General features: G+C 43.8%; 1 protein-coding gene across 9 annotated transcripts in view; it reads left to right on the top strand.

Annotated features, from left to right (window-relative positions):
• Positions 1-16,190, top strand: part of LHX2 (LIM homeobox 2) — a 44,529-nt gene that overhangs the window by 12,050 nt on the left and 16,289 nt on the right. For 2 of the 9 annotated variants that reach the window (XM_027893010.1, XM_027893007.1), the window contains exon 1: positions 2,559-2,682. The exons of 2 other annotated variants lie outside the window; for them this stretch is intronic. Coding sequence is in view for 3 of the 7 variants with exons in the window: in XM_027893001.1 (XP_027748802.1) it covers positions 13,792-14,019 (228 nt within the window). In the remaining 4 variants the exon portion in view is untranslated. Of the gene's footprint in view, positions 1-2,558; positions 2,683-13,259; positions 14,020-14,125; positions 14,467-14,910; positions 14,931-15,657; positions 15,754-16,190 lie in introns of those variants that run through there. 5 more of the 9 variants (XM_027893001.1, XM_027893002.1, XM_027893008.1 and 2 more) reach the window with 5 other exon arrangements.

The following is a 16,190-nucleotide window of genomic DNA, read 5'->3' as shown; positions in this document are numbered from 1 at the left end:
TGCAAGTGCAATTAGGTGTAATATAACAGCGACTACTTTAATTTTGCTGAAATTAAGATGAATAAGTGACGGATTATGGCACTTTGTTTAACAAATAAATCATAGTTAAGAGGACTGTATTAGTAATAAATGAAAAAACAGACAATCTAATTAAAATGCATGGAGCTGATTGTTCAAGTTTCCAGAAATGTAATGAATTTTCATTTTAGAAATCAACTAGATTTAGGTGTAGTACTTATTTATTGACAGTAAGATGACAGAAAGGCACATTATTTTGTAAATCATCCTAATTTCTTTTATTGTGTTGGTAGAACAAAGTACAAGCAATGAAACGAAGACACACATTTAAAATTTTAGGAGCTAAGATCATTTTGTCAGAAAACACTGCAATTAAGGTATGGCTAAAAAAGAGACTGAGGGACTGAAATGAGGGGAAAACTCATTAGTTCAATTCTCACATGTTCAGACTTCAGCATTTTCTGCAACAGATGAATATTCTCCAGGTCCCAGCCACAATTTTCTTTTAAGTTCATAAGATTCGATTCACTGCCACACAGCAAAAGCCTCAAGACACATGAGATGGAAGAAAGAGCTAACATGAGGAAAACTGAACTCAACAAGCAGTGAGCAAATGGAGATTGCTCCATACGAGCACCCCCAAATCACAGGGCAAGGAGCAGGGCAGCAATCCCAGAGCCAGCTTGCTGTGGGGGTCGGGTGGGCTTAACTTCTGACAGAGGAAAACCGAGAGGAAAACCAACCCTTCAGAGTCAGAAACTTTCTCCCTCTGATGTTTGAAAGACCTTGTGTTTGACAGGACAGCTTTGAAGATAAAGCCCGAGCACTCTCCAGCTCCGGGCTGTGGAGCACCCCACACTGCTGCCTGAGTGCACTCCACTTCAGTGGGGCTCAGCTCCCTCCCGGCAGGCAGCAGACAAGGACACGTTGCTGAGCACATTGTGCTGCGTTCCTGACGCTGCTGTGTCTCGCCCAAGCTCTCCTTGCAGAGCCTGGGAGAGCCAGCTCCGTCCTGCCCGCCTCCATCGCCCTCCCTGCCACCCCACGGCACGCTGGCCACATGCTGCAGGGTGACCAACACGTACAGTTGGCATCCAAACGTGCTCTGCCCTCTCTGCTGCAGGACGGGAGAGCTCTGAGCCAGGAGCTTGGCACTGGAGCTGGGCGAGGATGAGGAGGGACCTCTCCCTTCTCCTTGATGTGCAACACTCTGGGTTTTTCTTTGGCTGCAGGAGGATTTTATTCCAGGGATTAAGGTTAGAAAGGACTAAGACAGAGCAGTGCATGCTCTGTTAAGACCTCATTTTGATTTTTTACCCTTTGTATTAGGGATTGGGGGGGTGGGGGGGTGGCAAGGAAGGGAGAGAGGAGGAAACAGAGAATGCAATTCCTAAGATCACAAAAACTGTAAGAGTACTTTGTTCTTCCTAAACTTTAAACACTCTTCTTATATTACTGTTTCTCTCTTTAACTGCTTTAAAACATTTTTCAGATATTTGGGATAAAGCCAGTATCGAAAGAAGTACGTACTAGGATGTAGTAGCAATTCTGCTTTGAAAAGTCGAGAATTTCAGTAGCAATGTAAATTTGTTCCAGCTAAGGATCTGCCTCATAGCTTCAAAATGGACCTAAAATTGTATTTTAACCAATGTCTGCAGGAAAAGATAACTGAAAAACAATTCCCCTCTTATGGGTGTAGTGGGAGAAAAATCACTGAAGCCAGTTTTATCAGTGTAAAATAAAGGGAAGGAGGAGGTGCAGCGAGCATCTTGTGGGGCCTCCTTTCTTTGTCCCTGATTATATTGATCACATCGCCTCATTACAGGAGAACAGGTAGCTCTTCCTAATGTAGAAAACCAACCAAATAAATAAATCTGGGCCCTTTCAGGAAGGCAGATACCGACGTATTTACAAGTGTTGCTGCCTGTCACAATCCCTACTGAAAGCTGTTAGTTTTCAGTATTTAATAAATAGATGGTAGGTAAAGGCAGAGCAGGAGGGAGAGGGAGAAGGAACGCTGCTAATGACCAAGGGAAGCTGTGAAAAGCAGCCCTGCCCTGAGAGGAGCCCCCGTGATCAGCTGAGTGTCATGCAGCAGGGCCGGGGAGGCTGGGCAGGCTTGGGGAGCTGCAGACTGGCAGCACCATTGGTTTGAAGGGGCCGTGATTGATTTGTCACCAGAGGCCCATTTGACTGGGCGAAAAGCCCTTCTGATCTCAGTCTCTGCCTGCCTCCCTCGCTGGGCTGTCCCTGTCCCCGCTCCCCGTGTGGAGCTGGCACAGCAGCTGGGCAAGGGGCTCGAGGTGGGGCTCACACTCAGCAAAGGGGTTGAAGGTCACGGCTGCCGAAACTCTGTAAGGACTGGCAGGGGAGATCCAGCTCATCCTACTGCTCACTTTCTGTCTTGCCTTTAGAACTCCAGAGGTTTGCAAAGCCCCCAGTGCACATCCACACAAATCCACCAGCACACCCTTCCCCAAGCAGAGACACAACCAAAGCCTCTCTCTGCGCTCTCCTTCCCTCTGGCTCCTCTCTCTCGCACACACTCACGCACACACTCACGCACACACACGCGCTCTCTCCCCACCCCTTCCACCTTCCTCTTATCTGTGCCTGGGAGAAACCTCTAGATCCACCAATATTAATTACAAAGGACAACGAAAGGTAAGAAGGCGTCAATTATCCCAAGGTGTCGTGATGTTATTTCCAGTCAATTGCAAATGTGTGAGGGGGAAGATTTCGCCCCAGTGATTCCCGTCTGCCTGGCTGATGGGGACCGGAGCCGCTTCCCTCCCAGAACTGCTGCAGCTATGCCTTAAACCACACACTTTCCAGCAGGAGCCATCAGCATGGGCCTTTCTGAATTCTCTTTTTATTTCATTCATTAAGGGCATTAGGCAAGTTGGAATTTGTATGAAAAGGATCCTATGGGAATACTGTCTCCAGGGTAGGTATTTTCATGACTTTCCACATCCTGGGGCTCTCTCTGTATCTCTTCGCTTTCTCTCTCTCTTCTGGTAGATGGAGCTTTAAAGGAGGCTGCCCTCATCTTCCACCTAATCTGGGGAAAGGAAATATTCTGAGCTGCATATATTGAGTGACAAAATATTTTATTTATTTTATAAAGTGGCAGTTACTAAGAAATTGTGCGACCTTTCCTGCTTAATTTTGTTAATGGGCTTTGTTATTATCATTATCATTTCTATTCCTGTTTCCAGGTTTTTCTCACACAAGAGTTTTTAATGGCAATTGCCTTCGTTATCCAAAGAGAAAGAGATAACAGACTGGACAACAGCAAAATAATATTAATCAAACAAAGACAGAGTTTAAATTAAAAGGGCTGTTGTATTCTCATAAAAGCAGGACAATCTCAATACTCCAGCTCATTTTACTTGGCAAAAGAACGTGGCATCAGTTTTTTAACTTTAAAATAGTTTAATGAACACGAATGGAGAAATAATTTTTCTGTGTATTTAGCAGTCTATAAAGAAGAGAGAATGCTTTAACTTTGATCGCCACAATTAGTTCCCTGGGTATCTAGAGGGGAACAGGGCAGCCCTGGGAGCCTCAGTTCTTTAGATACAAAAGCATTTAGATCGCTTTAGAGCAGTTAATCCTGAGACTGGCTGGGGTCCCTTTTGTTTTCTAACTCCATTGTGGGTTTTGTGCAGTTTTTTCTATTCGCATGATTGACTGCCCAATGGATGCTAATTATCCAAATGTCGCTTCTGTCCTTTGAGTGACTTTCTATGTATTATGGGCAACTGTCATGCATTCTGTCATTCTATATCATATTACATGTATTATCATATGAAAATGGTACTCTGCATAAAGGAAGGTGTCTGAACCAGCAGATGCTGCAGATATTTAGAGGACTTGCCTAATTTGAATGGATTTTCTATAGAAAAATTGGTCAGAAAGCATATAGGGGAGAGTCAGAAATTGAAAGTTTATCAGGTAATTATTTTTGTCCTTTTGCTGTTTACATGATAATGTACAAAGCATTAACTGTCTCTGCTCCTGAAATCTGCAGCCACCTTCCTCCTCCCGAACCAGGCAACCCGTCTGTATTTATTAGAGTATGACAGCTTAAGCTAATTAAACTGATATCTGTCTAAAATAATAAGCCCAGAAAGTTAGAATAAACATTATGATTATAAGCAGAAAAGGCAGCTATACAAATGTAGCATCAGTGTTATATTTTAATGGTAAACTGAAATTCCTATATGAAAAACACTGGATGTGGGATTACGAATGATAATAAAGCTCTGCAAAGACATTTTTCACTGTAAATATTTTTTGCTTAGATCTTTATCTCTTTCCAAGGTATCAATAAGGCAGAGAGCTAACACAGCCGTGAACTCGAATATTTTTTTTATTTTGTACATATGTGAGCATGTGTTTGAAAGGATATCAAGGGAAAGGTTTTCCCTGCAATTTTCCCACTAAGATAAACTTAACACACCTCAGTGTAACGTGCATGCCAACACTTAACAGGAATGCAAGATTTATAACGATAGGGCTTTTTAAATTTGCACTCTGGGGTCCTTTGAATCCATAGGCACATCCAGAGTTCGCTCTCCTAAAACGTTAGGACGGTGGTTTATGTTTGCCATAGCTATGAAATACTGGGGGTGTATAACCCTGAAATTCATGATCTCCAGCCTCATCAAACGTACGAGCAGGAAGTTTCCATTGATGGTAGAGCTAAATCATGGCAAGGATGTGCTCCAGGAAACAGCACAAAGCTGCCATGGCAAGACTTGCTGGGCTGTCTCGAGGTGCTTTGAAATTTTACATGATCAAATATACATGATCAAGCTGTGCTTGTTAGGGTACGAGGGCTCCGAACGGTCAATGGCTATTGATCAGCCGGTTAGGTATTTGTGCACCATCCTTATATCCCAAAAGGGTCAGGGAAATGAACAGTGAAAAATTACAGCGGAGCCCACCTTTGTTTGAGATTGATGGATCAAAACAGAGTATTCATTTGCCAAAGCTATTGGAAAAAATGTGGAGTAAATTGTGACATAGGGACTCCGAGTACAGAGATTACTATTTCCCTTTTTCTAATTACCTTTGTAAAACTGTAAGTGCTAATTAAAAATGTAAAGACAGAGTCTTTGTAGAACATGAATAGTGAATTATTGATAAGAGCAGATTTACACAGCAAAAACAGAGATACAATCATAGCTTGTCAGTTGACCTTTATATTTTTACTTATATTTTGCTCATGCCAAAAATTTTTTGACTGAAGTTGCAGGAACAGTGATGCAGAAGAGTCCATGGGGTGGAAATGGAAATTTCTCTTATTCTTACAAAATGGCAAATTTTACTGGAATCAGTTGCTATCTTTCAGTAACTGAACACACATTATTCCTCATGAAGAGTTCACATTAATTGTGATGGGGCTTTAAATTATAATATCAGTTGGCAAATACCTCAAATTATTTGAATAACAATTTTTTCTTCTTTCTTAAGATTTCTACAGTGTCTATTTCTACAAGTCCATAATATATATTATTTATTATTTAAAAACTATCTATAAAGTTGTTTCCATAATTCAGAATATTACACGTGTTGAAAGAGAGTGCTAATGTATAATTCTTGCAAAATCATACAAGGCATACTTTATTTGATTTCATTATGCTGTACATTACATTCACAAGATCTTCCCTGAACACAGAAGTCTCTGAAGAGAAACTTACCCCACACTCAAGAAAACCACTGAACACAAAGAATTATTTCTGCAGATATTTGCCTCTAAGAAATGATAACATATGTCTGTGTCTGAATCTGCAAATAGAGGGATGGATACACACACATATGTTCATCCACACACACAGAGCCTCATACTGTGATATATCTTATATATATTTATATAAACAAATTTACATACTGCATCTTTTGTAAATCCTCAAACCAGCAGTACGTATCTCGCCTCTCATCCTCAGACGGCAATTCCCTTAAAACGACTTAATATTCCCCCAAATGAGGATACCAGTGGAAGGGCTCGGCCGTGACGAGATGGGAAAGTTTGCGGAGTGTGAGCTGTGCGGTGTCCCGGATTGGTGGGGAGTGCCCCGTCCCCCCCGGTGTGTGCCCCGCCGCTCGGGGGATGCGCTCGCAGGGGCAGCGAGGGGCACACGGGAGATACGCGGTTCCCCAGCCCTGGGAACCGCAGAGCGCACCCCGGGAAATCCCCTTCCTGGGCTGCAGCCGCGCGGTTCATCCATCCCCCGCTCCCTGCGTTTCCCTGCGCTCCGCGGGGCCACCTCGCCCCGGGGTCCCGTGGCCGCTGCCAGCCCCGCACCCCCTGCCCGGCCCACCCCGCCGAGCTCCCGCCTGCTCCTACCTGGGGCCGGGCGCTGCTGCCGCTCAGCCAGGCGCGGGGCATTCAGGTAGTCCCGAGAAGGGCTCGCAGTGACAAAATATTGACTGCGTTTGGTATTCACTTATGGAGGATGACGTTAGTGCCACAAAAATCCCTGTGATGTACAGGGAATAGTTAATTAATTAAAGGACCTGCTAATTGCTACTTGAGGTACTGTGCAGAGCTGATGAAGAGTGCTTGGTACAAGGTTAGGTTCTCGGTTTGGAGTGAACATTTTCATTTAAAAGATTTCTTTAAAGTACATCCTAATTTTTTTAATGTTTTTTTCAGGTTACTGTATCTAGTTCAGACTCAAGTGCTCAATTGAGCTTCAATTAATTATAATATATAGTCGGGGTTCTTTAGCTGGGATAGATTGATGGAGAAGCTTTGTTTCATTTGGTGCAGGTGGCACTGTTTAATAAGCACAGGAGAGAGTGAATAATGTAGTGTTTGCAAAGAGAAATAAATGCAAAAGAGAGAGGTGCAATTAGATCAGCTCAGAGAAATAAAGGATAAATATTAAATGGTCAGGTATCTCGCAAATATCAAGTAAAATAGTAATAAGTATCTCATTGAAAACTGCCATTTTAATTTATGAATATCTAAAAGCACTGCTTTAAAATAAATCTGGCGAGCAAGTCTTCTGCCTTCGTTAGGCAGGCGCGTTTCAGCGGCTGGAAAATACCACACTGCTAATTTTCAAACTGTCCACATTATTTTTCCGATACTGAAGTATAAATAGGATTCTAAATTTAAAATATAAACCCAAGGACTTAAAAAATGACTTTCTAAATTGTATTATAAAATACATTAACCTTTGGCATTCTCTACTGTAATTGGAGCTGTGTTGTGTTAGAGAAAAATTACAATATGGAAAATTAATCTGGGAAAACTTGTAAATCATTATCGATAAGGTACCAGCCAATGAGAAGCTTCTCTGCTTGCACTAAAGATAAAATAAAGTTGCAGAAGATTACTGAAAAGAACAACCAAATTGTAGATGAAAGAAGTAAAAAAAGCCCATGAAAATGAAAATCTTCTAATTGTACACAAAAAAACCCCAAACAAGTATAAACTCCTGAAAATAACAAATAAGGGAGGGAAAAGGAGGAATGTTATTTGACTTTAAAGAAAAAAAAAGGGGGGAGGGTTTGGGTATCTGGTAGCTAAGAGGATAGTCCTGTAAGCTACTTAACAAAAGAATGTGAGTGTATTAGACATTTCAGCAACACTTCTGCATCTAAAAATTTCAGCTGTAGACAGATTTTCCACAGACGATTCCCCCCTACTGCTAACCTCTTAAATATACCTATAAAATACAAAACGTTCCCAATCACCTCCAATAAAGGAAGCTTCCTTACATTAAATGCATTGAATATTTGTGTTAGAAATCTGAAGTGCTTTCTGATGTGGTTAAATTCACAAAGAAATGTGGTTATAGAGCAGAAAAGGAATGTATTGAGCACATCACTCTTAATATTTGCAGATGGATGCAGGGCTGGGGGAGTTTACTTCTAAAATATGGAATTAATCATATTCTCAGGCTCTGAATATTCAAAGGAGGCAATGCCATTGGAGCCCTTCCTCTCCAAACCTTGTTTTTGTTGTGTAGCCGTGTTTACCAAATCCCTGGGACACCCAATCAGGGCCGGCTCGCAGCCCTCGCCGATTGGTGGAGGTGGAACTTGTAAAATGTTTATGAGGGAGTGTTTGCGGGGCTGCAGCCCGGGGTGCCCTGCTGGCAGTGCCGGGGCTGCTGCACTCACGGGCTGCAGGGAGGGGCACGGGGCAGCTTCCTCACCCCGGCTCTAGTGCCCCTTCAGGCAAACGCTTTTCCCCACAAAGAATGCCTTCCCCAGTTTGTGTTTAAAACAAAATAAAAATTAAAAAATCTGTCCATTTGCATGAAAAACGTCTTCCTACAAAGGACCTTATCACACTACCTTGAGCTGTAACTATAGGGCAAAAAGATTAGTGTGTAGTAAACGGATAAAAACCCCATTATTTAGAAGCAGCGACACTACTAGATCCAAAAAGAGCCATTTTTGCAATCTTTGCTGTATTCTGTGCATGAGATTTATCAAATTTCTGGTAATTACTGCTCTGTATTTTGTAAACCTTATTCTATTCAGATTATTTACTGCGGTAGGCGCCTGTCAGGCAACCAGATCTAAGCACACCACCAAAAAAGTGTATTCCCCAAAATAAAACTCCACAGTTATCTTAAATGCACAGCTACTGACCTTCAGAATCGCATTTTCTTTACCAATTCACTGTAATAAAAATGAACATTTTGTCATCACTTTGGGAAACTGTGCCAAACACCTTAAAACACATGTCACATGCCAACTTTACTTCATTTTTCTCCTCAGGGAATAGATACATCTGGAATCATAATCACAGATAAAAACCTTGACAAAATTGCACATGAGCCCAGCCCTTCTCCCCAACACCTACCTCTTCATAACATTTAATACAATATTAATATCGGTTACTAAAAAGGCTTCCAACCTTTACATTTCTGACATAACATGTTCAAACCCATATTTCACACTTCTTGTTCTGTTTTAAGTTCAGTGGATTTAACAGGACTCTGGAGAGAAGATCATGTGGTTGAAGATTTCCCTCCCTCTTTGACACCCGTAGAGGCAGTTTTGGAATTGTTTAAATAGCTGTGGCTATATAAACTGGAATGTGTGAGACATTGGACATCCTATTTTCCCTCACATCTATACATACATGCTTGTGTTTTCCTCCAAAATCAGTTGCTTGTACCAGTGACAAACAGTTTCAGCACAACATCTGGGCAAAACCTTCGCGGTATTTTCCCTTTGAACTGTATTATTCTCCTCTCCTGCGCTTTCCTGGTTTACCAGACAAATACAATTAGCCAGTATTATATAATAATATTATTTGGTCTTTTCTATCTGTGATTGACAGTTTTTCAAATCAAAATAAAACACATTCTTAGTCGATCATCTTCTTGAGAGCACGCTCCTGTTTTAAGCTCGGTTTGCTTCGTAGACAGCCGGAGATCTTATTCCGGCAGGGGTAGATGGTGGAATTATAGATCCAGCAGATCCCATGCTCTCTGAAAAATACTTGGCTTAATATTTAATAGCTAATTCCTGGACAGATGTTTTTCCTGCATGCCTTTATCAGACACTCATCAGCTGGCGTTGCAGAGAAATGGAATTGGAGAACTTTGCAAATCTCCATTTAGGATTGTGTTTGTAATTAGTGCCATGCTTGGAAGTACCTCGGGCACCTCACTGTATGGCTTTGTTCACGTCAGAATGGGGAGAGCAACCTCTTTTTGTTACATATTTAACAGCTTTGAAAGACATTTTTTTAAACAGCAAATGTACCAGACAGCTTTAAAGCAGAGGACATTAAATAGGGGGCCAATTATTCATTCAGCAGCTCTACGTGCATCAAAAACACGCATACCACCAAATCTTCCTGAGACAAACCACTTCCATTTCCCATGACTCAGACACCATCTCTGCAGTCACTGGATAAGGATAGCAATCGTTTCAAAACAGAAACGGATACAAAATATTTCTTGCCCTGGAATATGGAAAAAAAACTTCTCAAAAAGATGTTCATTTACAATTAAGAGACAGCAATGGCGACAAGATACGTCCTGGTTTTAAACAGAACAATGCTTCTTGTTAAGGTAACTTCATTATTCTCTTTCACTTTAAAATGACCCAAAGTGTCTAAGTCAGCCTGTAGAAGTGCAGAAAGTGATCCATGAGGGGAGCCATAATTCCCTGGGACCCTTTCAGGCCAGTCCATGGAGCAGCTGACTCTGAAGCTGCTGGTCTGTCTGCAGCGACTCGGGCAGAGCCAGAGCTGAGCTGAGCTCCACTTGCTGACAAGGAGCAAACTGCCTCACATTTTAGGAGAACAACATCATTGCCTATAAAGATGAAGAAGAGACAAAATAAATAAAACCAGTTAATGTTGTAGTTAACTTGCAAATCAAGTAAATCTGTTGGTGCAGTATTTTAGAAATAAACGATAACAGCATCACACCAAACACACATTTCTGAACATATACGCGCTCTGATTTTGATTTAATGGTATCTCAGCGTCAACTATTGCTTCCTTTGCTGGTACACACTTCCTGATGCCTACTGTGAAGGGTGCCCATATTTACAACTGAGTAAGATGATTAATTACACCTTGTCAATCACGGTGCATGAAGACATAACACCACAGCAGACAATGAAGAAGATGCCTGAAGCTACAATTACATTTTAATTCATAGTTTATTGTATGTTCCCATATATTGCAGTCTAATAACCGTAGGGGCATCGAAAACATATGAGATATCAATCACTCTGCCCCCTGGTCTTTCATGTTTATATTATTCCACAGCCTTTAAATTACCATAAGTAGTTACTTATTTTCTAAGCTTTCTTCTCTTCTTTCTTACCTTTTGCTTCCATTTATCTTTTATTCTTAGTACCGTTATCCAACAGCTATAAGTATTTGATAGAAGTTTGTAGCTCACTTAAAATCTGTAACAGACAACCTGAAACCCAGCAATTAGCAAAGACAGCTTAGACTTGTGTTCCTTTGTTGAAGGAGGCGTTGAATCTTTTGTTCTGATTTAGTCACGGTAGCTGGGTGGAAGCTGGTACCTCATTATGTGGTTGGTCTGTTTGTCTGGTAGGTAGCAGATGGTACTGGAGATGACGTTACCAAGAGAGGCAGGGTAGAGAAACTCAAGACCTGTGATTTGTTCACCTGTCACCTATAACAAAATACAGGTTAAAAGACTTTATTATTAGCTGCACCATTTTTCTAATGAAAAAACTCTTGTTTCAAATGAGCCCGCCTCTCATCCCGAAGACGATTTTGCTCCAGCAATTTCTCTGTTGCTCATTATTCAAGAATATCCTGGATTTCATTCTGAACAATGTAAATGTCATTCAAGTGTCAGTGTGTACATTAGCAGCTTTATGTTTACATTCTGTTACTCTCCTTGTGTTTTGGTAGCAAAGGTTGGATGTCTTCTTGTGTTTGTATATCCATTAGGAAGGGAATCAGAGATAGCCTGTGAACTGGAGATCACGCCATACTCTTTCCATGTGCTCTTGGTATTATTGGTTCCATCCACTGAGGCAATTCTATAACATAAAATACTGTATTTTGATGCTGTTAAATATCTAAAATCTTTTTGATAATTAGCAGTGTCAGATAGACCGTACGAATCCATGACCTTCCTTAACTGCAAAAAGTACGTAATCAATTCCGTGATGGGGAATTAATCTGGTATTAAAACATCTAAGGACAGTGCACTGCAGAGCCGTGGGTGAGGATATGTACAGCAAATTGCTTGAGTGAAGATAACCCAGCGGTGTCCCACGGTGGTACGTGGTGTCCGGTGGGCAATGTCCCACCCCGTTCCTGCAGCCAAATCTCCCAGTGCAGACGGGGCTGGGAAAGGTCTCGCAACTTTACAGAGAAAGAGAAAGATTATTTTATCAAGATAAATACCATACAGTGCCTCTAATTGTGCTGCAGAATTCTAATCTGAATTCAAACATGAACTTCCATTGTTTCCGAGGTCTGGTTCTAGGACAGTCTTTGGATAGTTCCCACAGATGCCAAATTAGCTTGCATTCTGTATTATTTCTTGAGGGGTCTTGTGGCTATTTCATATGCATTTCTACAAGAGACACTTTGTTCTCCTCTGTGACGTGCAAGTGTCTTTAACTACTCAGAGCAATCTCAACAGAAAGATGATAAAAAGCCTCGACTGTGGTAAGAAGGGAACACATAAACACAGCAAAGTTTGTCTATAAACAGAGTCATTGCGGTTTTAGCCATGCTACACCTGTAAGAGGCAAATGGCTCTGCCAGAACACACCACCTGAGTGATGTAAGAGTCACAGTCAGGATGAGGCAGCGAGTCTCATGATCTCACCGTGCATTCACCTTCACCTTCCATTGTGCTACCTTTGTAACGTCATTAGAGGTGTGATATTTGACATCTTTAATACTAATTAGTCCTTCCTCACTACCCACCTCCTGGATAAATATTTAGACATCATGAACGGTCTCCCTGCGTACTCTTTGTCTTTTCTGGAGACTTCCTGAAGCTTCTCCTCAAGTTCAGAGACCTTCTTGGCCTGGTTTTCTTACAGTCTACTTGGAAACGAGAGATAGCGTGAGGCCCAGGTCTGTGGAGGGCTCCACGAACTGGGATGACTCAAATTACGATGTTCTAACATTGAGTACTCGTCATGAGGGGGTTGTTTTGTGCATTCAGCCGGTCACGGATGTTTTGGGGCACCGTGACCTCAGAGCGGTGCCAACTCCTGACCGCTCCTCGTCCCTCGCCGCGTTCTTCCCCACGCGCTCTTTGTCACGCCACGGTGCCGCTCGTCGCCGAGGGTCACGGGGTGAGCGAGGCCAAGCCGGGCGCGGGGCCCGAGGCCGCGGAGCGCGGCAGTGCCCGGTGCGGGGCCGGTGCGGGGCCAGCGCGGGGCCAGCCCCGGCCCCGAGCACATGCGGCGGGCCCGGGCGGGCGCAGCCAATGGCGGCGGGGCAGGACATGATGTCAGCGGGGCTGTAGAAAAGGCGCGGAGCCCCGCGCGGTGCCCGCGCCGCAGACGCGCCGCTCCAACCTCCCCGCTCCAGCCCCGCCGCTCCGGCCCCGGCCGCGCTCCCGCCCGGGCCCCGCGGGCCGCGCCGCTTTAAGGAGAGAGGGGGGCCGCGAGTGCCCGTCCCATCTGGTGCCCGTCCAACTCTCCCTCCTTCCCCTTGGCTTTTTCTTTTCCCAATGAGCTCCACCGGGCTGGGGGAGGAGCGGGGGAAGGAGCAAACTTTGCCCCTGAGCTGCCGCCGCTGCCAGCCCTCTGGACTGTGAGTGCGTACGGTGGGCACCCGCCCCAGCCTCCCTGCAGCACCAGCCTGCTCTCCGCCCGCTGCAGCCTCCCTCTCCCTCGCCTTCCTCCTCTAAATTTCGCACAGTACGATGTAGGGGGCTTGTCCTTATTTCTTTTTTCAATTATTATTTATTTTTCACCGAAGATGGTTTAATTTTTTTTTTATATTCCTATTATTTATTAATCCCTCCCAACCGTAAACCTGCCCAGCCTTCTGCCAGCTGGGCCAGAGCATAAAGCCTGGGACTGCACCTGGGGCAATGAGCCCTGCACTGAAGAAGCCTCCTAGAGGGACGTGCCGGGGCCGCGCAACAGACTAGATCCAAGCCCCGAAGCTCACACCACCAGTTATCCCTTCTCCCGCAGCCCCTGCGCCCGCCTTTTCTGCGCCCCATCCCCCTGAAAGCTCGGACCAGTGCCTGCGCCGCGCCCCGGAGAGCTCTGCCGCGGGAACAACCCGGTGCCCGAGGACAGACGGGGCGGCCGTGCTAGATGCATGGGGGAGGGCTCCGGTTAATGCAAGTTCTGGGCTCCTGCAGGGACCCCGACAACTGTCAGCAGCAGCAGCAACTCGGGCCCTCCTCCTCTGCTTCCTCAGCGATGCTTTTCCACAGTCTTTCCGGCTCGGAGATGCACGGGGTCATCGACGAGATGGATCGGAGAACCAAAAGCGAAGCACCGGCCATCAGCTCGGCTATAGACAGGGGAGAGACGGAAACGGTAGGAGCCGAAGGAATGGGAGAGTCAGGCACCCCCCTAAACCGTACCAAACCCCTCACAGATGCAGCTTTTCCCCTAAAATAACAGATCGGGGGGAAACGTATGCAAACCGCTAAATCAGAAGAGAATTGAGCATAAAGGCACCCCAAAAGATTAAATGAAACCGTGGGGAAAGGCATGAAACTGTTAATTATTAATAATATGCATAGTAATAGTAACGCTTGGGTGAAATGAACGGTACTGCTCTTGCGAGGAAACAGAAGGATAGACCAGCCTTTTGGTAGCGTCCAAGAACTCCTTCCCTTCCCCCAGCCTGTCCGGCCTTCCAAAGTTTTTAGGAAGAGGCAAAGTATGGCTTTATAGCAATAACGTTTTGGCACAGCGAATTTTTTGTCTGCAGAATGGAAACACAGACAGCAAAGAATCCAGTTCTGTGTTATTTTTCAGGTAGGATGTCTGCAGTGAGAGAGTCTTTGTAGCATTTATTTAAAAAATAAACCAAAGCAAAACAAACCCGAGTGCCTTTAAGTTATGGTTTTTAAAAAATAATTTTAATATGTGGGTTTGTAAACATGGCACACAGAACTGGAAGATGTGTTTCAGGGAGACGGATGGATGCGATTTTTTATAACTTTACCACTTTTTACCTTCTGTCTGCTGATGCATAGTGCTTGTATATTAATACATTTAGATAATAAAAGGATGCATCCGTTTAACTGGCGTGAAGCTGGCAGAGTGGGAGAGATTTCTGAAGTGTCTTAACTGATTCAACAATTCTTGTATGCTTTTTGTGTGTGTGTTAAGAAATAATTCTGAAGGGAAACGATCTCGTACGTTGGTTAAATGCTGTCTCGTTAGCTGATACGGGCACATGCAAGGAAGATCTGTTCTTGGGTTTTCGAACTCCATCAGTATGTGTTCTTTCTCTTAATGCTATGTAGAAATTTGCTTAAAGGTGACAGTGAGACTTGAATCCTGAAATACCGACCGGAAAACAGCCTTTGTGCTATAAGGGTGGGACGTGATTTCTAATTTAAACGGTTTTGGTTTTCTTTGAAAAAGTTAATATTTCTCCGTACAATTAAACAGCATCGAATGATCTTTGTTGGAATAAATATTGTGACATGATAGCTTTATCTAATTATATATAATGTATATGCATACACGTGTGTACATAACAAATAGTGGGATGGAGTACTCGATCCTTGAATGCCATTTCTGGATCTCAGAATATTTTCGTGACTGGAAAAGCAAGGTAGAAAAAATCGTTATTTCATTTAAAGTGGTTTTACAAGAAACGACTTTGGTTATAAAATGATCCCTGCTCGGAGTTCGGTTAATGCCTTAAAGAAACAAGCTCCCGGTGGGCTCCCGTGACTTACACCGGTGGTGTGCCAGGGTTTTATTTGTGTGGAGTTCTGCTAGTGGGAACGGTGCGGTGCAAAGGGGAGCGCTCGCAGCGATGGGGTTTTGTGATCCCCGCAAGCAGGGGATGAAAGTAGCGGGTCTGGCACGAGCTGCAAACCCAGCCCCGGTCCCTCGCCGTTCCCCCGGTAGCTGCCTCTGCTTTTTGCTTTGCGCGAGGATTTAGGGCTCGAGAGGAGGTAAAAGCGAGCAAACAACTTCTCCCCCGCCCCGAACCAAAACAAACTGCGTGTTGGGCACAGCTGTACGGAAATGTTTCGGGTCCTCTTGCACGAGAACGGATCTGTCGCGGGCTTTTGTGCAAAGCGGGTAAGAGTAAGTCGGGACCGAAGTGGAAAGCAGCGTATGGCGAGGTCTGCCCCAAACCCTGCTCCACCGAGCCTCCTCTCCCGATCGCGGTTTTAAGGTGCCTGCTACAATAAATAAGCGTGCTCAAACGGTTCCGATATTTCTCTCTCTTTCTTTTTCGGTAGGAGTCGACAGGATATGAATGAATTTTGGGGTTTTTTTTTGAGAGTTTCGATTGGATTGAGATTTGACACTAAACTATTAAATTATATAGGGCTTACATGTAGTTTTATTGCTTCCAAGTTTATCCCAGCATAATCTAAAGTGCTCTATTGTTTTTTTCCCGCTTTCTTTCCAACGCATTTCCCATTATTTCGTTTTCCTGGTGAAATATTCTGCACCTCGGATTTAGTAATGCTCATCTCCTCCGCAGCTTTATTTACTGATCCCTTTAGTAC

This window comes from Empidonax traillii, unplaced genomic scaffold, assembly GCF_003031625.1.
Source record: "Empidonax traillii isolate 1590-97213 ecotype Southwest subspecies unplaced genomic scaffold, ASM303162v1 scaffold375:size1330703, whole genome shotgun sequence".
NCBI lineage: Eukaryota > Metazoa > Chordata > Aves > Passeriformes > Tyrannidae > Empidonax > Empidonax traillii.
Note: the sequence above shows the minus strand (reverse complement) of the source record. Positions and strands in the feature narration are given on the sequence as shown.